This window comes from Gigantopelta aegis, chromosome 14, assembly GCF_016097555.1.
Source record: "Gigantopelta aegis isolate Gae_Host chromosome 14, Gae_host_genome, whole genome shotgun sequence".
NCBI classification, from domain to species: Eukaryota; Metazoa; Mollusca; class Gastropoda; order Neomphalida; family Peltospiridae; genus Gigantopelta; species Gigantopelta aegis.
The window spans coordinates 28,949,596-28,975,707 of NC_054712.1; the positions used below are offsets into that span (position 1 = coordinate 28,949,596).

A 26,112-nucleotide genomic window follows, 5' to 3' on the forward strand; every position below is an offset into this window, starting at 1 on the left:
TAATGTGTTTGATGAAGAGTTGTTTCTTGGTTATCACAACTGTCATCATGTGAGGTACTGTTTAGCTAGAGCTCGTAATAACTTGTAGTCAGTTTAATGTGTTTGATGAAGAGTTGTTTCTTGGTTATCACAACTGTCATCATGTGAGGTACTGTTTAGCTAGAGCTCGTAATAACTTGTAGTCAGTTTAATGTGTTTGATGAAGAGTTGTTTCTTGGTTATCACAACTGTCATCATGTGAGGTACTGTTTAGCTAGAGCTCGTAATAACTTGTAGTCAGTTTAATGTGTTTGATGAAGAGTTGTTTCTTGGTTATCACAACTGTCATCATGTGAGGTACTGTTTAGCTAGAGCTCGTAATAACTTGTAGTCAGTGTAATGTGTTTGATGGAGAGTTGTTTCTTGGTTATCACAACTGTCGTCATGTGAGGTACTGTTTAGCTAGAGCTCGTAATAACTTGTAGTCAGTTTAATGTGTTTGATGAAGAGTTGTTTCTTGGTTATCACAACTGTCGTCATGTGAGGTACTGTTTAGCTAGAGCTCGTAAGAACTTGTTCTTCCTCAGACATACGGCTCGACGCTGGACTTCCTCTGGATTGCTGCTGTTAACATCAATCTGACTGAGGGCTCGAAGCTGTAATGGTCAAATAATTACATATTACAAACTGCAGACAGCAAATAGTCAGGGTTTAAGCTGTTGTTTACCAAATTATCAAAAATGTGATTTAAAGTGGAATTTGGTGAACATATGTCATTACCAATTCTGCAAAAAGGTAATTCGATAACCATACGTCTTTTGTATGTGCATAGTTATTTTTATTTTTAAAAACAACTTTTTTTCTGTTTAGCTAAATGTTACTTTAATTTAGCTGCAGATTTTCTGATGTTAAAGTTTGTGTGGTGTATCAACACACCTAGAGTATGTTGATTAATTAATGATCGGGTAATGAATGTTTAAACATTAGCTAACTGACACATAGTCTATAGAGGAAACCCCTTAATTTTTTTTCATTAGCAGCAAGGGATCTTTTATATGCATTTTTCCATAGGCAGGAGATCTACACATACCACAACCTTTGATAAACCACTTGTGGGACACTAGATGGGAGGAAAAGAGGGGAGTGGGGATAAAAAAGAGATCCTCTGAGGGGATTTGATCCTTTGTCCCAAGCACATGAGGAAAGAACTCTATAAAGTTGGATCCCACCCTTCAGAAAACAATGGAGATCTGAATTTACTCTACTTGTCTGAGGAATCAAATCTGTAAAAGGCCTTTCGCAATTATCAAGCTTTTACTACCATTCCCTAAAAGCATACATCAAAAATGTTGAATTAATAACATCATTTTAAAATTGGTGAAGTAAGCAGTAAATTAGAAATGACATAAGGCTTGTAAAAATGTCATCAATGTACAATGTATCTCTAATTTTGTACTGATATGATGAGAAAATATTCTTTTAAAAATAAAACATGAAAAAAAGAAAGAAAAATCATGAAGCAAAACATAAAAAGTATAGGCAACAATAACATATGGAAGAGATATTTGATCAAGAAGCTCTAAATAAATTAACAAAGAATGTAATTAATCAAAGAATGTATACTTACTGCAGATTGTCGCTTCTCTGTTTCCCCTCGTTTAGTATGTAGATCTGTTCTGTTAAGGATGCACAACTGCAACATACAGCCACAGCCACACCCACGGCCACAGCCACACCCACACCCACCCATCCACACACACAATATATATATATACATACATATATATAAATATATACATATATATATATATATATATATATATATATATACACACATATACATACATACAATACATACATACAATACATACATACATACATACATACATACATACATACATACATACATACATACATACATACATACATACATACATACATACATACGCACGCACGCATGCACGCACACACACACACACATATATATATTACTAACTATGATATTGAAACTGGTTTCTTGTTCAAAACTGGTATCAAGCTTTGCTCATGATGGGTGCTACCTGTGGAGTAGAATTGGCTTGCCTTTCACAAAAACCTGATATCATCAGTTTTGACTGCCTTGTGCCAAAATTAGCTTTTAAATATGATAACTGTTTTGTCAAAAGATTTACAAATGACTAGTAGACAGTTGACCAAAAAAGGAGTGCGTAATTTAAAAAAAGAAGAAGAAAAAAAAGAAGAGTTAAAATATGTTTTGTTTAAAGGCATACTGTCACGGATTAAAGGACCTTATTTCTCTACAAATGGATAATAAATAAAAATTGCATTAATTGTTGGAAAATAAATCTAGCTATTGCATCACTTTAACTAAACCATGATGGAATGAAATCCACGTCAACCCTCTCGGCAATTTTAGTTTTTGAATTATGGACCATTGCCATAATTCAATTATTTTTACAAAATATTATTAATAAATGGAGTATGGTGGTTATGAAGATGGTTGAATGAAGTACATTTAGGGACAAATCAAAAAAACAATTTCAGGTAATACTTTGTTAGACCATTAAATAGGTCAGTGGCCTGTGACAATATGCCTATAATAACACCATTACAACACACTGATTTATTAATCATCGGCTACTAGATGTCAATCATTGGTAAATTTGACAAAGTCATAGAGACAAAACCCACTACATTTTTCCATTAGTAGCAAGGGATCTTTTACATGCACCATCCCACATACCTCAACCTCTGATGTACCAGTCGAGGTGCATTGGCTGGGACGACCTGAAACACTGACCCTTTCAGATTTCAATGAAACTTAATACACTAGTAGGGGCCCAGGAAATAACCTTTCACCCAAAAATGTAGACCCATCGGTCAAGCGTTTTTTGAGATATACATGTAGATCACCAAAGTTTTACCTAATTCATAAAAAATTGACCGAGTCATGTTATTGAAAATGTGATAACTTGGCTCCAGATTAAACTAGGAAGGTCATTGAACTATCATTTTAAAGCTTTTTAGAAGAACAACAAATTTCAATGAAATCAAAAGCTCTAAAAAGAATACATATTTTCAAATTTGACCTTGACCGTGACCTTCCTGAAATGAGTAATGGCAGATTTTTTCAAAAAGTTCACAAAATATAGATATAGATATGTGCAGAACAGTCCCTGTGAAGTTCATGATGTGCACTTAAAGGGTTTCTGAAATAGAGCCAGTTATGTATACATGGGTACTCCAAAAGTAGCCTATATCCATTAATCTTAAAAGTCACACTTGATGTACTACAATTAATAGTACTAATCTACATCAGGTGTCACTTTTAAATTGAACAGACTATATTGTGTAATGTATTTGGCATATTATTTCATTTATAAATAGAATGCTTTATCAGAATATACTCATTATAGGATTCCCCACTTGGAAATTTTGGGAACTGAAACAAGTCTTCAGCAGCTGTTTGATGAATACATGATTGACACAGTAGAGTATAAGCAGTGGATATCTACTGACAGTTCATGCTCGAAACATTGAGGCAGAGTTCAGAGGACTTCATGAATAAATTCTGTAGACATCTTAAGGTACCGCAACACCATTATTTTATTGGCAGGCAACAATCTGCCTTCTTCAGAGAAAAGACAAGAGTCACTGAAGCCTGGACATTTTCTAGTCGTTGGAGATTTCTCGGAGAACTATTCCTTTGTACTCCAAGAAAAAGCATCCCATGTAAGTTATGTCATAATTTCTGAATGCAACATTCTTGACACCATTGCTGTCCACCTATTCCAGAAGTGCCTTTGCAATAGATTCACACAAGTGAAAATGATAATATACTTCTCATATAGGTGTGGAGGGCAATATAAGAACTGCAATAATTTCATTAACTTGTGCTACCATAAACAGGCTTTTGGAATGAAGGCAGAGCAACACACTTTTGCTATATCCCATGGATAGGGTCCATGTAATGGTGTTGGTGGAACAATGTAAAGACTGGTGACAAAAGCTAGTATGCAAAGGCCTTATGATCAGCAAATTATCACTCCACAACAGCTGTTTGATTTTGCATCAACAAACATCTTTTCTATCACCTTTCAACTCACCAATACTGTTGAACCAGCCATTAATCCTGCTGGTCGAGTGTACAGTCTGTCAGAGAAGGATGCACGATCAAGAGTGTGACTGACAATGTTTTATTCCATCACATTCAGATAAACCTAAGCATATGAAAATAGGTTAGAAATATGGAAGGCTGCACCTAGCTGTTTAGTGTATGTTTGCAGTAAAAGTGTGGTTTGGTTAGCAGAAATATTAAATTATCATAAATTAGTCATTATTGTTTTACTAGTTTGAAAAAAGCAAGGACTCCAAGATTTCGTATGTAACATATCATTATTTCATTATAATTTTGATTTAAAAAAGCATTACTGGAAACAACTAGCCTCAGTGGCATCATGGTTAAGTCATCGAACATAAGGCTGGTAGGTACAGGGTTCACAGCTCGATACTGGTTCCACCCCAGAGTGAGTTTTAACGACTTAATGGGTGGGTGTAAGGCCACTACGCCCTCTTCTCTCTCACTAATCACTAACAACTAACTCACTATCCTGGACAGACAGCCCAGATAGCTGAGGTGTGTGCCCAGGACAGCGTGCCTGAACCTTAATTAGATATAAGCATGAAAATACATGAAAGTTGAAATGAATACTGGAAACAGTGTTTTCAGGGTGGCCTACAGCTTACTTGAACTATTAACAATTGGCTAAACAAGCTGTTATGTGAAGCACTCACTGCGATTCAGTTAAGTGCAGAGCACCCATGTGTACATAACTGGCTCTATCTCAGAAACCCTTGAAGTGCACATCCTGAGCTTCATAGGGACTTTTCTACACATATATATCTATGTTTTGTGAACTTTTTGTATTATTATTTTTAATTTTTGGCTGAGATGTTGTGTCTGAGTTCCCTACTAGTGTATAAAGTTTCAGTAAAATCTGAGGGGGTCAGTGCAAAAAAGGTAAAAAAGTGATACATTTGACATGGAATGACCCGGAAGCGTGAAGCGACTGTTTGACAAGGATACGAATGAGGTACTCCAGCATGCTGACGTCCCAAATGCAGCAGTAGTAGGCATCCATAGCGTCATAGGTGTTGCGCTCCTGCAGGGATTTGAACGCCGTCGTGTAGTCCACGTCATCGAGGAACTGACACAGAAGAGCCACCTGACGGAAAATAAAACACAGTTACAAAACAACATCCATAAATAGTGCAATGTTGGTAAATCAACCAATGTATTTGGTTTTATAAGATAATACAAAATTAATGATATAATAAAATAATTCAATTTCTCTTTAAAAAGTATTAAAATCAAATACTTTTTACTTCTAGGAAGGACAAAATTGTAAAATTAAACTGATATGTATCTTGTAGAATTACATTACTTGGGAAAAAACATATAATATACAGTAGAATTTCATTGTCCGATTGCTTTTTGTGTTACAGAAGCACTCGATAATGACCGAATGCATGGTTCAAACTACCCAATGGGTCGAACAGATTTTGATGCACCGACAGTGTTCGAGCCAATGAGATTCTACTGTATATCCAGAAAACTAATTTTTGTATCTTATAGGTTTAAGGGACATAACTGTCAAATATGGGTAAATTGCCATGAATGTCAAAACTTGACCTGTGACAGTACATCATAAAGCATTACACAAAATTTCAGATCAATATATTGAGGCATTGTGAAAAATCTTTCTGGAAAATTATATGTCGGACAGACAGACAGACAGACAGAGAAGAACGGAGATGAAACCTATAGTGCCCTCTGGTTGGACCTGTAAGGGACTAAAATAATGAATCATTTTTTATTTACCTGGGTATGACACTGTAAATAAGAACAGCATTTGATCATTTTCCTGTAGATCTGTAAAGAATTATTATTAAAACATTAAGGAATATTATTTAAAATTTAAGTTATGACAGAATAATATTTATTATACAAAGAATGTTAGAGAAGTAATTTGCAAGATGACACCATTTACTAGGAAATCCGAATAATTTTCTATAACCTTTGACCTTGCTAACTCCACTGAAATTCACATAACATGTTGTTAATATACTGAATGAAAATAAATAAGGGATCACCTAAAGACTGACAGCAGAAAGTGCCTGCAACCAATAAAGGCAATACCCTCATCCAGGGTGTCAGAAAGTTAACTGTGTTACTCACAATCAATCCAACATTATTGCTTTGTATTATATCTAGACATTACTTTGCTAGTAGTGAATTACATAAATTTTGTCTACAATACAAATGTTCCCATATTTATTTTTCAGTAAAATGTTACTGTGATACCCATCACTGGAAGAATATTCTGATTACGCACTTTGAAGAAGCAGTTCCCCAACCATAGGTGGCATGCATATATAGAGGATTCGTCATGAGTGTTTTTTAATATGGAAAATATCAACCGAATCTATGTTAATCATTATTTGTCGAGGCTCTGCCAAGAAAAATACTGATTAACTAAATAAGGTTGATATTTTACATATTAGAAAACATGAGTAACAAATTCTATTTATCCTACAACACTTAGAACTCAAATAACATTTTATAGAGGATATGTGATATGATTGCAAACTTCACGAGATGAGATATAAATCATATTTGACCAAAAAAATATGAAATTTTCTATTTATTATATAACTTTTTGGCAATTTACCTTTATTTTTAAAATGCCAGCAGCAAATAGTTCCGGCTTTCTTACAGTGAAGATAACACTTTCTACAGTGACGATAACACATTTCAGAGTGAAATAGTGAAATTTTCACTCTAAAATGTGTTGTCGTCACCGAGTGACTGATAACACTTTTATTTCACTGATATTTTAAGATATTTCACTAAATGTTATATAATAAAATTGGAGAAAACTTGAGTGTTTTCTCTTTTATAGATACATTACCTGTCCTCAAAAAAGTTCATCCCGCCCGGGCCTCCCCGCTTCCTGTTCTCCGTGCGATGCGCTCATGGAAAAAGAAGGAAGTTACAGTCATGTGACCGGAACTAGAGAGCAGTATACAGTAGAAGAATTTAGGCCATCCCATTGGCTGTTGGGATGTTCGGACCAGACCACTTGCGTGGGGGGGAGGTGCACTTGTTTGAGGACAGGTAATGTATCTATAAAAGAGAAAACACTCAAGTTTTCTCCATTTCTATAGACATTACCTGTCCTCAAACAAGTGCAGCATTCAACAGATGGTGGTGGGTGCCGAGATCCGTAGATGCTTGTGATAACTCCCCAACCGGAAAGAGGCTGACTAGTGGAAGAATAAGGCCAACCTTGGTAAACCCTCCTCCTAGGGATGCCCGTCACAGACCAATGCAGGTGATGTTAGTAACAACAACCAGAATGGTGGCATCCGTCAGCAGTGGCAGGTACGGCTCCTAGAACACATGAACCAGAAGGCGGAAGCCACATCTCATGCTGGTTCTGACAGGGTGGGAAGACGTAGCCACCAGGGATGCAGGTGTTAGGTAACCCTCACGTATTGAAGTGTTATAGTTTTTCAATAACAAGCGACAACCTAATGAGGTGCATCCGTCAGAACATTGAACAAAACAAGACCCCCGAATGTTTTCTGTCTAGTACACCAAAGATCTGTTAGTTCAATAACGACAACCAATAACCACATGCAGTGAAGAGTTAAGGTTATCGAGACAAAAGTTCCGGCACCAGTGCGTGAACTGTGCAAAAGAACAAAAGTCTAAGCAATCCTCACCTGTCGATTCGGTGGACATCTCGTTATGCAGCCCAGAATCAGACAGACATCAACGGCGACAAGGATAGCTTGTATTCAACAGAGTCTGTGCAGCAACAACCGGACCCAGATGATGGAACCCCTCAACGTCTTCTGTGGAGACATCCCTCAGATAATAGTTGGCGAAGATGGAGTCCGTCGCCCAGAAACAGCCAGTGATGATGTGCTGAATGGATGTGTTGCAATGCAGGGACATCGTGGCAGCCAAGGCACGGAGTTCATGCGGATTGGAAGCAGACGGAGCAGGTAAACCCTCCTTCTGATAAGCGGTCAGGATAGAAGACCGGATCCAGGTGGCCACCGTGTTCTTGGTAATATCCCTCAACCGACTCTGGTTACAGGAAAGGAAAAGTCTTTTACGATGTTGTCGAAAAGATCTGGTCCTCTCGATGTACTGGTGCAGGGCTCTAACAGGGCACAACGCCAAGTCCTCAACGTCCGCCGGACCAACGATAGAGAAGAGGGCCTGCACAACATACGAGCGAGGCGCTTGGTCTGGTAACTGATTCTTTGCAATAAAGTTCATGAGTAACCCCAAGTTGACTGCACGCCGATCTCGGTGAAAACGTACCAAATCGACATCAAGAGCATGAAGTTCTGAGACACGAGCAGCCGTGGCGAAACCGAGTAAAAACACCGTCTTCCGTGTCAAATCTTGCAGGGAAGAGGACTCGATCGGCTCATAAGGTGCGGTCGATAACGCTCGTAACACCAAATTCAGGTCCCATCTTGGTGGCCGAAACCGGTGTACTTGATCTTCAAGGCGAAAACCTTTGATCATTTTATGGATCTCAGGAATACCCGATAACTTCGTTCCAGTAGTTACATCACGAACAGTAGCGATGACCGAAACGTACCCAGCGATGGTAGACCCCTTCAATCGTAAAGTGGTCCGCAGATACAGCAAAAAATCAGCAAGACGAGGTATCTGTATCGTCTGAGGTTTGAGTTTTTTTCTAACACACCATCGGTGAAAGCAAAGCCATCTGACGTTGTAAGCCGCAGTAGTAGATGATCTGTGCGCTTTCAAAATGGCCGCCGTAGACTGTGAAGAAAAACCTTTCTTCCTCAAACTCTTGGAGATAAAGTCCACGCGTGCAGTTGGAACAACTGCGGACGTGGATGGTACAGTCTTGACGTGGGATGCAGCAACAGATGATCCCAGTCTGGCAGCGGTAAAGGATGTGGATCGGCCAGACGTATTAGATCTGGATACCACATCCTGGATGGCCACATCGGAGCAATGAGCAACAGGCGACAATGGTACAGCTGAAACCTCTGAAGCACCCTTGGAAGGAGGATTGGTGGAGGAAAAGCGTACGCGTCCATCTGTTCCCAGCTGATGGCCAATGCGTCGAGATCCAGAGCTTCGGGATCCGGCACCGGAGACACGTAAACCCTCAGCTGATGGTTGAATCGTGTGGCGAAAAGATCGATGTTTGGTGTCCAAAGTCTGTCGCACACCCATCGAAACGCTTCCGGATGGAGCATCCACTCCGTCGGCTGTGGAGACGACGGCCGGGACAATGTGTCGGCTAGTACATTGCAAACCCCTGGAATATGACGAGCCCGAAGTTGCAATGGAATTTCGTCGACCAGCTTGTAGAGACGATAAGTCAACTGCAGCAGACTGCTGGAGTGAGTTCCGCCCTGACGATTGATGTAAGCCGCCGCGGTCGTACTGTCTGTGGCCACCATGAGAGAGGCTTCCGTCAACATCTGTCGCCAATGAAGGATAGCGTAGTAGACTGCCAACAACTCTAACAGGTTGATGTGGAGTCCGAGTTCGCCGGGAGACCACAGCCCTGAAGTAGTCTGGTTGCTTAGATGGGCTCCCCAACCTTCCAGTGACGCGTCGACGAATAGGTGATGAGTGGCTATGAAGGCCCGCATAGAGACACCTTCTAAGACGTTCGATCGGAGCTGCCACCACTGCAGGCTGGAGCGTAGATCGTCTGGAAGTGAGATGATCAAGTCCGGATTGTTGAAACGAACAAACGGGTTGAGAAACATCTGCAAGCGCCGCAACTGGAGACGACCTCTGAGTGTCAAATCCTGGGCAGAAGTGAGGAGACCCAGGAGACTCTGCCAACCGCGGAAGGTCATTGGAGCGGTGAGGGCTATGGCAATCATGGTCTGGATCTTCTCCCAACGGTCTAAAGGAACTTGAACGAGGCCCAGGTCGGGTCGAAGCCAAGCGCCTATGAACTGTAGAGACTGTGTGGGAGCCAGTCGAGATTTCTCGATGTTGATAATCCAACCCAGCTGCTTGAGAAAGTCCATGATGAAGGCAACATGTGCAGTCAGCCCTGTCTTGCTGTGACACCTCATCAGGCAATCGTCGAGGTATGGGTAAAAGGATATACCTCTGCGATGCAGGAAGCGTGACATCGGAGTCGTGATTCTGGTGAACAGCCATGGCGCTATGGATATCCCAAAGGGCAGGACTGTCCATTCGTAATGCCGACCCTGTAGCACAAACCGTAGGTAGTGATGGAAATCGGCATGCATCGGAACGTGCAGGTAGGCGTCCTTGAGATCTAGCGAGGCAAGCCAATCCCCCGGTCTGATCACGGCTATGATATCTCGCAACGTTAACATCTTGAAGGTCGGAGGAGGAGACAGATAGTGGTCGTTGAAGACCGCCAAGTTGTGAATCATTCGCAGCTCTGGAGAATCTTTCTTTGGTACGAGAAAGATGTCCGAGTAAAATCCGGGTGTTAAGTGTACTTCCGAAATGCTGCGAACGGCTCCCTTCTCCACCAGCTTGTTGACGGACTCCTGTAGAACCTTGACTTGCGCAACGGAATGCCGCGGTTCTCGAGGTGAAGTGGTCAATGGAGGGATGGCAGACAATTGCAGACGATACCCTGTCTTCAAGATCGACGTGACAAACGGATCTTGGCAAAGTGTCTGCCAGTTTCGCCAATAACGGCGAAGTCGACTTCCGACCATGGATCTTCCGACCGGTGTGGTACACACCGGAAGCGTCAAAACCGAATCGTTGTTCTGGTTCAAAATCAGGGGCGGGCGTAGGTTGAAGCAATCTGAGCAGTCCACGATCTGTTGGCTGGCGTCAACGTCGACCAGGCTTCCCCTGGGTCCGAGCTGGCGGACCGGATGGTCGTCTGACCGGAAACCTTCGAGAAGGTTGACCTCGAAAGGAACCTCTCCAGCGTTTAGATGGTGGTTGTGGTGTGAATGTAGACTTCCGCTTTGTAGATTCCAACGTGGAAATAAGTTGCAACGCTTTAACAGTTGCTGTCGACTGTTGGTCCTTATCATTGGCCTTCACCACCTCAGAAATTTTGCCTGCAAACAGCTTCGTTGCGGACCACGGTTGAGCTAACAGCTCCTTCTTATGCTGGAAATCCAAAGTGGATTTCTTTAAATAAGCCTGGCGACGATATTGCATTAACATCGAGGACATCGAAGTCACCGAAGACGTCAGGAAAGCTAGCATCTGCGCCGATTGCTGAAACAGCGCGTAGCACCGTGCATCTTTTGCCTGGGTGGCCATCGCCGCAAGGAAAACGTCCAAGTAAGATAATACAAACAAGCAACGTCTCTGGGCAGTATCCATGGCTTGTACTTGTTTGTCCGTCAAATCCACGGTTGACGACTTCCCAAGACGGTGAACATCTTCATCCAAGGACGGAGCTACATCTGTAAAGGTCATGTCAAACACCGGATACATACGGTGACCCCAAGTCGGGAAGGCGACGAAAGACGCTGTGTCTTTAAAGTGCGGTCTAAATCCGTCGCCACCTCGGATACGAGTGTACCGGCAGCCAAGGAACGGATCACCACATCTTCCGGAGGGACATCAGTCGCTATCATCGGTGTCGGTCCCTTCTTGGACGGCGTTGGTGGATGTGGCAAGGACGGCAACATGTCATAGACTGCCACCAAGCAATCCCTCATATTCATATGGTCAGAAGATTCAGTCTCATCAATGACGGAAACCGCTGTAGGCGCTGCATCTCCAAAGTCTCGAAGCACTCGAGCACAGGCTAATCGATCGGCCGAAACAGAATTCACTGGTGAACCGGACCGTGGACGGTCCCGTCGAGAACCCTCTGAAGCGTCAATAGAAGGTCTGCGCTGCCGATCCACGGAACCCGTAGGGAGACGTGCAGGTCGTGGGGAACGGCTACGAGCCCGGCTCCGGTCCCGGCTCCGCTGCGCCGAAGATGACTTTGAAGATCGGTGATCCTTGGAGGCCGTGGAACGCCTAACTGATTGAGTCGGCTTGTCAGAGGGCTGCGTAGGAACTGCAGGCCTGTCATCTGAAGTCTTGCATCCTGGAGCCGCACCCCCCGAAGAGGGGACTTGAACCGGACCTGGCCCCAAACCCGCCGGTTGTGGTAAGGCCGCCATTGACGCCATAGTCTCTTTCAGCATAGTAGGTAGCATCGAACGTAATACATCTGCTATGGAGTCCGCAATTGACGGCGAAGATTCCACTTTCTTGGCTCTCGCCGACAGCACCTTCAAGTAGGCCGCGAACTCGACAGTAGACAGGCCCGAACACAGGTCGCATCTCGAAGAGAGGCTACAAGGAACACGGCAACCCGGACATAATTCATGAGGGTCGCCGCCTGCAGTGAACTTCTTACAGCGTAGGCACGCTCGTACCTGTCGCTGAACATTAACATCTGACATGATAATAAGTTTTCAATCTGTGAAAGAGAAAGAAAAGAAATCATGACACAAACACAAAGCCGGTCAACAAAGACGCCATTTTGCAAATGGCGTCCGACACAACAACCGGCAATATAATAACATTTCATGTAATTAACACTTGGCAAGTCAAGCGAAATACGCGAAACATACGAAAGCTAACGAAAGCTAACGAATAAGGTGAAAAAAAAAACAAAAAAACATTCCACCCAACACAAAGCCAGTCAATACAGACGCCATTTTGCAAATGGCGTCCGACACGACAACCGGCAATATAACAACATTTCATGTAATAAACGCTTGAAAGTCAAGCGAATACGCGAAAGAAACATACGAAAGCTAACGAAGCTAACGAAATTTAAGGTGAAAAACATTTCACCCAAACACAAATACAAAACCAAAGGTCTTATAAAAAAAGTTGACTCCAAACAGAGCCAAACAAAAGACGTCCAGACCCTTTCGCGAAGAGAAAAAGAAGGAAGTTACAGTCATGTGACCGGAACTAGAGAGCAGTATACAGTAGAAGAATTTAGGCCATCCCATTGGCTGTTGGGATGTTCGGACCAGACCACTTGCGTGGGGGGGAGGTGCACTTGTTTGAGGACAGGTAATGTCTATAGAAATGGTTATTTAGTAAATCAAAGTTCTGAAGTCACCTCACCGGTAATATGATGTCATCGTGATTAGCACTTCAACTAAATCTCATCAAAACATTACGCTCAGGTATATAATATAAGTCTTAATGGCTGTAAACCAATGACCCATTGACAGCAAAACATTATTAACCAGGGCTTCTACAATTTTTATAAATCCACTAGCCATACAATCAGTGATTTAAAAACATTACTAGCCACAATTAAAAATTCACTAGCCCTACTTTACTTCAAGTTAATACAATTTTATTAAATAAAGAGGGAGATAAAGCTTAAAAACAATAACATTGGGGGTGGGGGCAGGATATTCATATCTACAAAAGATACTTAATTGCACCATTTGACAAAACAAAAATTCATTAGCCGTCGGGCATGGCAATAGTAGTTATTTACTTGCCCAACATTGAATATCACTAGCCATGGGAGTGGGGATACCATAATCTAGAAGCCCTGTTAACCGAATTAATAATGGCAAATATCAAATGGGTTTATGACATGGATATCATGGGTAAGTTATAAGATAAACAGAGGATTCTCCCTAAGTGTCTTGTGATATCATAATTTATTAGCATGACTTGATAAAAGTATGAAATCCGTGGCATACCAAGGATTTTTATGCTTTTATCGAGTGCTGATAAATTATGATATCACAAGATACAAGGAGGGTATTCTTTTTATCATCCATTATTTTTCTTTTCGTTTGCGACAATTGTAAACAATGTCAGTAATATGAGTTGAATGTCACTATATTTGGCAGCGGTAGACTCGTTAACTAGCAGAACAGTAGTGGTGTGACATCACTAATGATAGGTTTAGCGCTGAAACAAACACAGTGACGTAACAAACTATTGTCTTGTGATTAAAATTTGACCAATCAAGATACGATACAAAGCGATACAAAAGTCTTTAATGGATGATAAATAAAGGCACCACCACAACCTCTCTCCACATTTCGTGGATCAGCTACAGCACACACTTGTAGTGTTGTATCTGCAGGTTACTGATGGTACTACTACACTTGTAGAGTTGTATCTGCAGGTTACTGATGGTACTACTACACTTGTAGTGTTGTATCTGCAGGTTACTGATGGTACTACTACACTTGTAGTGTTGTATCTGCAGGTTACTGATGGTACTACTACACTTGTAGTGTTGTATCTGCAGGTTACTGATGGTACTACTACTTGTAGTGTTGTATCTGCAGGTTACTGATGGTACTACTACACTTGTAGTGTTGTATCTGCAGGTTACTGATGGTACTACTACTTGTATGCAGTTGTTATAAAGATGGTTTTAACCGACTACCTGATCATCGAAGGTCGTCTTGGTGAAAGGTCGAGTGAAGAAATCCGTCGCAACAACCCCCGCTTCAAGATAATACTTCATAGCAGATGAATACTGACTGTTGGCTGAAAGGAAATCTATTTCAGTGAATAACTGAGGTTATATTTCAATTAAGGATTATATGTTATTTCATTTATGTTCATCAGGGTATGAACCAAAAACAAATCATCTACAAACTGTGTGAATCACTCGTTGAAATAAAAATTGTATTTGACAAAAACCCATGAAGTAGCCTCTATATATCAGTAATGCTGTGCATCATTGTCGATTAGCAGCACCATTATTTGATAAGCACTTTGATTCTTACTGAACAGGACATGTACGGTTACTATTTCTGAAGTGTTAAAGTTTGCTTTGTTTAACGACACCACTAGAGCACATTGATTTGTTAATCATCGATTATTGGATGTCAAACATATGGCCATTTTGACACCGTCATAGAGGAAACCCGCTACATTTTTCCATTAGTAGCAAGGGATCCCAGACAGGATAGCACATACCACGGCCTTTGATATACCAGTTGAGGTACACTGCCTGGAACGAGAAATAGCCCAATGGGCCCACTGACGGGGATTGATCCTAGACTGACCGAGCATTATTATCATTGGGCTATGTCCCGCCCCTATTTGTGAAGTGAGACAGCAACCAACTTACCGAAGTATATGTCTGCCTGAGTGCGCAGCCACGAGGTTTGTGTTGGACAGACTTCCAAAGCATGTTCCATCAGTGCTGTCAGTGCATCTTCCACCGACTGAATGCTCATTGTACTGATGCTACAAAGAAACATTTACAATAATGAGCACATTGATTTATTGATCATTGGCTATTGGATATCAAACACTTATGACTAAGAGAAAGAGATCTTTTATATGCACTTTCTCAAAGACAGGACAGCACATACCACAGACTTTGATTATTGTGCACTGGTCGAGATGGGGGTAAAATGAATGGGACACTGAAGAAGCTCAGAGTTCTACTGACTGAGCTAGATCCTTGCCCCACATTTGGAATATGACGTTTTATTAAATATATGCGGAAAACGTGGATCGTTTTATTAAATATATGCGGAAAACTTGAATCGTTTTTCTCTTCTCATGAATAATTAACCTGACCTGTTGAGATGTTCGAACCAGTCTACTGCAATAGTGGGGAATTGCAATTGGTGAGTGGTCTGGTTAAATTAAAAATAAAACAGGGTTGTTTTTCCATTATAAATTTAGATAGAAGTTTTGTAATAAAATATGTTTTAGTAGTTAAGTGGTTTTAGTAAATGAGCAATACATTTTGTTGTTTTAATATATGAGCAAAACAATCAACAATCTTGCTAGATTTAATTTCAAGGAAATAATGATATTATCTTGGACACCAGAATTAACTGCGAGTTCTTACCGACATTATCCTGGGCACCATGTAATTACATTAAAATATTTCCAAACAACCATTTACTACAGCAAATAACTCACTTGTTAACTACGGTGGGCCACAGTCCAAGGTATTCACTAGAGATTTCACTGGTTATTTCATCCTGCAAAATAATACATCTAATGTGAAGATCTCAATGATGGAATCATTCAGTTTCAATCCTATTTGTTACCATGAAACAGGAATGGTAAACAATCAATTAGAAAGCCATCTCAAAAATCATACGAAATAAATTCAACAATAACAAGATATAACAGAACAAACATCTAAACATTAATAAGCCAAATACATGATTTTCCAAACAAGACACATACGAATCTACAGAGAAAAAAACAGAGATACATATACACACTGTATGAATGGTATAGTGCGTTAGCGCGAAACCATTCATGCATAAGTGTGTAAAACAGTTTTGGTGTTTATCATCGCGTGAACGTCAAAAATATAACGTTCAATTCTTATAATTCCAAATGCATTAATATTGGCATTATACAAAACTATATTAAAACCCCAATCGAACTCTATTCCATAACGATTTACAACTGTATCAATACACAAATAAGGGATTTCCCTTTGAAAGTTACATTCGGTTTTTCCGTCAAATCTCCGATTCATTATAATGATTTACATAAGATTTTATTAATTTTAATTTTCTGAATCAAATGTGAATAAAAAGTTATACAATTTAAAATAACTGAACATCAACTGATGACGCAGTTTTTTTCAAAAATATCAAACGATAATTAATTAAGAATTGAACGATCTATACACTTAAATGGAAGATTTGTTGTAAAGCGGTTAGAGTTTGAATTTTGAACTAATTAACATAAGGGGGCATCAAATTATTTAGAACACTTATAAATTACTATATTAAACTTGCAGTTGTCAAAAGTTGAATTAGTGAAAAATGAATGAAAACTGACTTCAAAGGGATAAAGTGGTTTCAGTGTTACTGTGTGTGTGTGGATTTCAGAGGAAGTTTGTGATTGTGTGATATTATTCTGAGAAAGGACAGGTCGCATAATTGTGCAAGAAAGAAAGAAAGAAAGAAAGAAATGTTTTATTTAACGACACACTCAACACATTTTATTTACGGTTATATGGCGTCAGACATATGGTTAAGGACCACAGATTTTGAGAGGAAACCCGCTGTCGCCACTTCATGGATTACTCTTTCCGATTAGCAGCAAGGGATCTTTTATTTGCGCTTCCCACAGGCAGGATAACACCAACCATGGACTTTGTTGAACCAGTTATGGATCACTGGTCGGTGCAAGTAGTTTACACCTACCCATTGAGCCTTGCAGAGCACTTACTCAGGGTTTGGAGTCGGTATCTGGATTAAAAATCCCATGTCTCGACCGGGATTTGAACCCAGTACCTACCAGCCTGTTGACCAACGGCCTAACCACGACACCACCAAGGCCGGTCAATTGTGCATGAAGGCGTATGTTTTTTTGTGCGTGTAAGTTATTAATTCGGTGTTTTTGTTAAATGTGACAGAGCTGCACTCAGGTCTCTCTTTTGATTTGTTGAGCATTCTCTGCTATAACGTCTAATAAAAGCTTAGTTTTTGTGGCCTGACATATACATTATGTGTCTCAGTTCAAAACCGGAGTCGTTTAAAGCCTGAATTGTCACTGTCATTCACAGTGCAGATGACATTGGGATAAAAATAGAAATGATGGAATCTTCGAGGATTCCATTGTTGATGTAACAAATAAAAAGTAATTCCGGTAATAACATTCTGTTTTTATTTGTTTACCGAAAAAGTGCAGTTTTCACATTCATGGAAGAATGAAGGTTGGTTTTTTAGATCACGTGATGGCATTTTTACCAATCCAGATGCCTATTACAAAACAGTAATTATAAAATGGAATTATATCTAAATTAGTTTCAGATTCCTAATAGAAACAGTTAAAATAGGACTTGTTGGGGAGGGGGAATAAACAAAAGGATTTTTTTTTTCTTCTTTAAAAGCCTAAAAGTTTCCATTTTAAGTGTTTTCGGTTATTTATTCCGCTTTGGTTTGATGTAACAAAAAAATAATAAATAAAAAAATGTTTTATTTTTATGTGCATTTGTATTTAAATTGGTCAAGATATAAATAAAACAGCAATATTCACCCACAATGAAGAACAGATATCCAACCAGGAAAGATTGATTAACAAAATAATGTTTAAAACATTTAATAGGATAAAATAATAAAAACAAATATTTAGAACTTCATGATCAGACAACATTCTTAATTATGGATGAGTACTACTGTTTTAGTTATATATTCACCAATCTTTTTACAAACTGCTCATAAAAACAGAATTTTTTTATTGTTTCAAGAGCTTCTTTTTTCTTAATTTCCTTTTCACATCAACACAAACTGAAACTATTGCCAAAAAACACTTACAATGGGGGCTAGTACAGGGTATAGATTTAGTATGCCGTACCTTTAGCATTGTGAACAGTTTGGTTAGCATCGATATCATCAAGGTCAATATGGTTGGCTCCTGAAAGCAAGGAAACACAGTAAGAACATTGTGATTGTGAAATCAATGCAAGCAAGTAATCAATGTAAAACATATGACTAAGTATATACTGGTTGAGGCCAGAATCACAAAAACACTTATGAGGTGTTTTGACACCTACCAACCTCCTCCCCCCAACAAGTGACAAACTAAACCTTTAACAATATGCCAGCAAGAACCTGTAATCAGCTGTTATCTGTAGTATGAAATTATTAAACTTAAAACAATGCCAAATTATATTATAACACTTAGACAAGTCTGTATCTAGCGAATCTAAAACAAACTCTACAATCAAAACTTATCTGTAAACCAGCTCACTTTATTTATAAAATCGTAATAAATAGGTTTAATATGATGGATATAGATTTATGAATAATATAATAGAGAAGGTGTCTAGATGGATACTGACTTTAGTTCAGTGTACATAGGTACAAAAGGCATCTAAAATGATACTGATCTTAATTCGGTATATGCCTAGATAAGAAAGTCATCTGTGATTTATTACTCACCTTAATTTGGTATATGTAGGTAAGAGAGGCATCTGTGATTTATTACTCACCTTAATTTCGGTATATGTCTAGGTAAGAAAGGAATCTGTGATTTATTACTCACCTTAATTCGGTATATGTCTAGGTAAGAAAGGCATCTGTGATTTATTACTCACCTTAATTCGGTATCTGTAGGTAAGAAAGTCGCCTGTGATTTATTAGTCACCTTAATTCGGTATCTGTAGGTAAGAGAGGTGTCTGTGATTTATTACTCACCTTAATTCGGTATCTGTAGATAAGAAAGTCGCCTGTGATTTATTACTCACTTTAATTCGGTAACTGTAGGTAAGAGAGGCATCTGTGATTTATTACTCACCTTAATTCGGTATCTGTAGGTAAGAAAGGTGTCTGTGATTTATTACTCACCTTAATTTGGTATATGTTTAGGTAAGAAAGTCGACTGATTTATTACTCACCTTAATTCAGTATATGTCTAGATAAGAAAGTTGCCTGTGATTTATTACTCACCTTAATTCAGTATATGTCTAGATAAGAAAGTTGCCTGTGATTTATTACTCACCTTAATTCAGTATATGTCTAGATAAGAAAGTTGCCTGTGATTTATTACTCACCTTAATTTGGTATATGTAGATAAGAAAGTCGCCTGTGTTTTATTAGTCACCTTAATTCAGTATATGTCTAGATAAGAAAGTTGCCTGTGATTTATTACTCACCTTAATTCAGTATATGTCTAGATAAGAAAGTCGCCTGTTTTATTACTCACTTTAATTCAATATATGTCTAGATAAGAAAGTCACCTGTGTTTTATTACTCACCTTAATTCAATATGTCTAAATAAGAAAGTTGCCTGTGATTTATTACTCACCTTAATTCAGTATCTGTAGGTAAGAAAGTCGCCTGTGATTTATTACTCACCTTAATTCGGTATATGTAGTTAAGAGAGGCTTCTGTGATTTATTACTCACCTTAATTCAGTATTTGTAGTTGAGAGGCGCCTGTGATTTATTACTCACCTTAATTCGGTATCTGTAGGTAAGAAAGTCGCCGGTGATTTATTACTCACCTTAATTCGGTATATGTAGGTAAGAGAGGAGTCTGTGATTTATTACTCACCTTAATTCGGTATATGTAGGTAAGAAAGGCATCTCGTGACAAAATGCCGATTTGCTGATCGCGGTGAATAGCACTGTCCCGTCCACTATTACTGCGTTTTTGTGTGCTGTTTGTTTGAAAGATCTTTATAACTAGAAGATAAATAGACATAATTATAGACACAGTTACATACAATGAGCTCTTTACACTGTGCTTTAATTTAACTCTTGAATTTTTATATTGATATTGATCATCATTTAATTTACACATTGACCTTAGTTTGACACACAATAGCCAATGTATTTTTCATTCTAGGATGTCATTAAACATTCATTTCTTCCTTGCATACAATGAATATACATATTCAAAAACAGACAGACAGATACATGTATGTATGCATACACACATACAGTGAAACCCCTATGAACTGTACACTCTTAGGACCAAGTAAAAAGTTGGGTTTTAAGAAGTATTTTGTTTACAGAGGTTCTGATCTTTAATAATGTTTGAAAAGGAAAATGTTCGTTTTGAGGTAATTTTGGTTTTGATCAGTTTTCACTTTATTAAAGTCTGGTTTTACATCACCCTTTTTTCATTCTCGCAGACATTAAAAATAACTTTACACGGTCCGTCTAGTTTGTTTAATATTTATGTTCAAATACTTAGGGCTGAATTTATGAAGCCTGTTGTTCTTAATGCAAATATTTAAGCATTATAAATATTTTATAATTACCTTTATATTTTGAAAATAATTATGTCACTATTGACATATCAATATGACTATAAATATTCCACTGTTATACAGTTTACTCTATACTGATTGAACGACGTCACTAAAAAGCTGAATGTTATCCTTCAATAAACCTCAAGACGACGTCATCACGTCAAATGGGATGTCAAGGAAAGGACATTAAAAACTAATTTTTTGCTCATTTTCAACAAAATATTAGTATTCTTTGAAATTATTAAAAATTGTTTGTTATTTTTTTAATGAATTTATCAAGGTATAACAGTCACAAATTTAGTACAAAATAACTTTGCTATGCTATGCAATTTTATACAATTTGTGATTATTATACAAATTCCATAAAAAGACAAACAATTCTTATATATTTTGTAATGGGTGATGCCAAATGAAATTGGTTACCTAAAAACAAAAAAAAGGGTAACCCATTTATGGGTTGCAAAATGTTGAACAGATCAAGTGGGAAAAGAATTAATAAAAATACATGGTGAAATATAGCATTAATACTTATGGTTCATAAAAATAAAGTGAATATGATCAAATAGAAATGCATCAAACAAATGTACCTGCTTCCCAGAAATCTCTCGCTAATTTGCGAGCAGTTTTTGACATTGGAAGTTCCCTGCATGCACATGCCATCAGACGACTAACCTATAAAAAATATGATACCATTCGTTTATCAACAGGAAGGTTTATTGTTAAATATTTAATATAATTTATAATATAGTGCAATACAGCTGTCCTTAGACCCATTCTAGTATACGGGTAAACTTAGAAAGGGAGACGAGTAACGTAAATAACAATAATGTAGGCACACTGTGGCCGAAGTTATACAATAAGTGGTGGGGGAAAGTGTAGCCACCTATATATACTAATTAATTTTTCCCGTCCATCCTGCTTCTCACATCTTATCAATTTTCTCAGCACTTCATCAGTGAAGGTTTACATAATAAGGTTAAAGCCAGACAGAAATGTTTTAAAAGGTTTTAGCCAAATATCAGGTGAAGACATTATGTATGTTATCAGTTTCAGCAAAGGCTTTTTCAGTTTTATAAAACTTAATTTTATTAACTTAGTTAAGGCCTCGTGCCCAATGTCATTAAAAATGTGAATAAAGAAATGTCCAATACCTCAATGTAACCATTGGCGGAGTTCTCGAGGTTTGTCAGATAGTCCCAGTCGCGTATGTTCAACAGGAATGCAGTACACTGTTCCAGCACTTCGTCACTTGGTTGTATGTCTGCAACAGGGGAAACGTTTTGCTTAATGACACCAGTAGAGCACACTGACTAATTAATCATCAGCTATTGAATGTTAAACATTTGATAATTCTGAGACATAATCTTGAGAGGAAATCTAATTTTTCCATTAACAGCACAGGATTTTTTACATGTTCTTTCTAACAGACAGGACAGCACATACCACAGCCTTGATATACCAGTTGTGGTACACTGGATGGGACAGAGAAAACACAAGAAAAGAATGTGTCAAAATATGTAAATGAAGATTAAAATGTTTGTTCCAGTGTCTGAATTTTCTTTCAGGAATGTATTACCTATTTTAAAAAAAAGCTAATCTGATCTTTAAAAAGCTGAAAACTCTTTACCATAAAGTTTATTACTTAGCATTTTCGATCAAATACTGTCTACCTTGTGAAAATCATTTTAAATTAAAAAAGCTGAAATTCGATAAACAGCTAAAAATCACATCCCTATTCTTTGTGTTCGGGTGTTGTAAAAAACTTCGATCATATTTGTCTAATTAATGAGTCTTTCAAATGTTGCATTTTTATTGGCCTAAGAAAAAAAAAAATAGGCCACATTATTTCAATGACTAAACAGTATTTTTGGTCTACATGTAGCTTGAAACCTGTTAGTTAATAGTCACACAACTGCTTCAATATTGTTCATTTAAATGAGTCTTTAAACTCTACCTTGTCCTAGCCGAATGGTCGTCAAGCATGTCTTTGTTTTCTTTACGAGGTCCTGCAGGGTGGAGCCCTCTCCAAATGACTGGTTGAGATAATACTGAAGTAGGTCGCACAGCAAAGCTTGCCATCGGACATGTTTTGATATCACATATGCGTATGTCAGCTCACCAAGTGTGTTGTCGACAACTCCTAAGAGCTGACGGGCTCGTTCAAATATCTAAAAAATGAAGAGAAAATAAATTGTTTCTCTTTTTATCAATACTCAACCTAACCTCTCGACCTTACTGAATTTCCCCCCACCTTTCCAACATACTGGTCCAAACCTGCCAACAGCCAATCATTGGATAAAATTTTCTATTATGTCAAGAAAAGAGTGGACCAGTCTATTGGAAATAGGGGGACATGCAATAAGGTTGAGAGGTATGAAAAGAAACATTAAATTTTTTTTAATTTTTTCTAACGAACAATTCTAAGTCTTTCAAGTTTGGCTCCATGTTATCTCGAGTTAATGATATATCATGTTACAAGAAACAAAAAGTAAATTTAAACAAATCCACATAAAAGTGCTGGGATCAACATGCACCCCGACTGCCACATTTAAAGGAAACACCCACTGAAAGTGCACTGTGCATGATACAATTAGAATAACCATGTGGGGTTTTTTAATATTCATTACAACATAACGTCATCGCATTGGTCTAGCCATAGCAACACCAGTTTGTTCATTTCTCGATGAACGTGAAAATAATGTTGTCAGGGAACATCATATCTGATGATGTCACTTTATAGTGGTACTTTGTCTTACTGAGCGTTATTGTTTAAGAACCAAAAACATTCAAAATAAAATACGAACTTTAATGTTTTCAGTGTTTCCTCAAGGATTTTTGTTCAGTGTTGGACAAAAATAGTTCTGACTTCACATATACAGCAGTCCTACTAAACATAGCTACTGGTACACGCTAAACTGAACTGTAAACAACCATTCAGTATAAAAAATACTAATTTCAGATCATAATAGTAGTAAAACAATGAATGAATGAATGAATGAAGCATTAAACAAATGAATGAAATTAAACATCAAACAAACGCAAGCTTTGTTAAGTACTTATACATTGATATTTAATATTTACATGTGTAATGGGAAATCTCTTCCTCTCCTCATCAACCACCTCCCCTCCAAACCAAAAAAACCAACCCCATATTGTTAGCAAGAATTGTATCACAGTTTAAAAGGCTTATAGTATAATACTACCATCCACAAATTGGTATTACTATGAGAAATAAAATGAGAACCTTTAAAGAAAGAAATGCTTTATTTAACGATGCACTCAACACATTTTATTTACGGCTATACGGCATCAGACATATGGTTAAGGACCACACAGATTTTGAGACGAAACCCGCTGTCGCCACTTCATGGGCTACTCTTTCCAATTAACAGCAAGGGATATTTTATTTGCGCTTCCCACAGGCAGGATAGCACAAACCATGGCCTTTGTTGAACCAGTTATGGATCACTGGTCGGTGCAAGTGGTTTACACCTACCCATTGAGCCTTGCGGAGCACTCACTCAGGGTTAGGAGTCGGTATCTGGATTAAAAATCTCATGCCTCGACTGGGATCCGAACCCAGTACCTACCAGCCTGTAGACCGATGGCCTAACCCGACGCCACCAAGGCTGGTCAACCTTTAAAGATGCCCCAGGACAAATGAAAATCACTTATTAGATATCTGATAAAGGTATATGAAATAATGAACGTTGTCAATGTAAAAAATTTGTGGTCAAAACAGCGTATGAAGCTCAGATTTTGTTCAACAATTAGAGCATTATCAAACAAAAAGTTAAAGTTTGTTTTGTTTAGCAACACAACTAGAGCACACTAATTTATTAATCATTGGCTATTAGATGTCAAACAAAACCTAACACAACATAAACTATTAACACTACAAAGATTTAAAAAGAACACCTATTGGTATATAAAATGAAAAAACCTTTAAAAACATTTAAGAATATTAAATTAGACTTACCTTCAGATCCATACAGTGTCGAGCCTTGCCCAGTAAAACATATATATAGCACTGCTGCAAACCGAACTGGGACATACCGTCAATGATACGACGGATCTCTCGAGTAACCTTCCACTGAAATTATTAGAAATCAAACTACAACAATTTGTTATTTACAGGTATTTAACTCAGCAATTGCACTTTTGCAAAGGTTAAACGAAACTGTTTTCTTTTTGAATTCCAAAACATGAAATTAGAATAAGTTTCTGTGACCCAAGTTTAAAACAACCATTCTGCTATAGCAATACATGTCCCCTATTAGGTAAGTAATAATATAATAATATTCAGTGAACTAAATGTCTCCTCAGGTAAAAACCGACTTGATGTCACAAATACTTAGTCATGTTCATCCTAATAGATGTAAAAATTTGTTTTAAATAAATAAAATTAAATGTTTTATTAACCTTGTCGTTCAGATTGACGAAGTCCACCAGTTTCCAGTTCTGTTTTGAGTGGAGTTCTTTCACGAGATCCTTGATCATGTCTGGATCATACACCGTGAGCAGACGACCCTCTATATCATTGATGTTGTACGACATTTCTGAAACGAGAATGATACTCTGTTAAAAAAAGCAGCTGAATTAGTTGTCTCCCCATGACAGTATTTACATATAGTTACAGATTATTAAAATAGGTAGCTAAACATTTATTTATTTATAAATAACAAAATATTTGTTGGAAAGGAATATGTTAGTTTTAGTGTATTTTGCATTATAGTTACAGTTTGTTTTGTTTAACAACACTACTAGAACACACTGATTTATTAACCATTGGCTATTTGATGTCAAACATTTAATAATTGTTACATATAGTATGAGAGGAAACCTGCTACATTTTTCAATTAGAAGGGATCTTGTATTTGTACTTTCCCACAGACAGGACAGCACTTATCATGGCCATTGATACACCAGTTATGGAGCATTGGGACCCAATCAGAGAATGGGTCCGAGGGCTTCATATACATATATATATATATCAGGGGTGGGGAAAAGCCCTTTTTTCCCAGTCTGGGACCGATTCTCGATCTCTGAGACCGAAATTTTTTTTTTTGAACGTGTGTTTGCCTGTCTCACCTTTGTCATTCTTCTCGGTCCAAAGCACCTGTCCATTTTTATTATTGGAACAAATTCCTATCCGTCAAGTGGACCAGCCTGCCCAGACATCGGTATCTCATGCATGATTTAAAATAATAAATAAATAGTGGTCAATATGGCTGGTGTTTCAGACGTCTGTGATTTTAAAGTCTGCCTAAGTATATAGCCAGTCACTGAAGTCGGACCTACAGCTAGTAGTGTCATTCGACTGCCACTAGGCTAGACATTTGTCAAAGTCGCTGAGC

General features: G+C 38.2%; 1 protein-coding gene across 1 annotated transcript in view; it reads right to left on the reverse strand.

Annotated features, from left to right (window-relative positions):
• The window catches only part of LOC121389008 (integrator complex subunit 8-like), a 57,269-nt gene continuing 31,157 nt past the window's right edge, over nucleotides 1-26,112 (reverse strand). The window contains exons 14-27 of the mRNA XM_041520601.1: nucleotides 25,178-25,314; nucleotides 24,735-24,848; nucleotides 22,710-22,923; nucleotides 21,907-22,016; nucleotides 21,343-21,427; nucleotides 20,053-20,183; nucleotides 18,353-18,412; nucleotides 15,950-16,011; nucleotides 15,141-15,259; nucleotides 14,448-14,551; nucleotides 5,861-5,911; nucleotides 5,066-5,204; nucleotides 1,607-1,650; nucleotides 1-635 (exon numbers count right to left, since the gene is read on the reverse strand). Of these exons, the coding sequence (XP_041376535.1) occupies nucleotides 516-635; nucleotides 1,607-1,650; nucleotides 5,066-5,204; nucleotides 5,861-5,911; nucleotides 14,448-14,551; nucleotides 15,141-15,259; nucleotides 15,950-16,011; nucleotides 18,353-18,412; nucleotides 20,053-20,183; nucleotides 21,343-21,427; nucleotides 21,907-22,016; nucleotides 22,710-22,923; nucleotides 24,735-24,848; nucleotides 25,178-25,314 (1,490 nt within the window). The 3' untranslated portion in view covers nucleotides 1-515. The remainder of the gene's footprint in view (nucleotides 636-1,606; nucleotides 1,651-5,065; nucleotides 5,205-5,860; nucleotides 5,912-14,447; nucleotides 14,552-15,140; nucleotides 15,260-15,949; nucleotides 16,012-18,352; nucleotides 18,413-20,052; nucleotides 20,184-21,342; nucleotides 21,428-21,906; nucleotides 22,017-22,709; nucleotides 22,924-24,734; nucleotides 24,849-25,177; nucleotides 25,315-26,112) is intronic.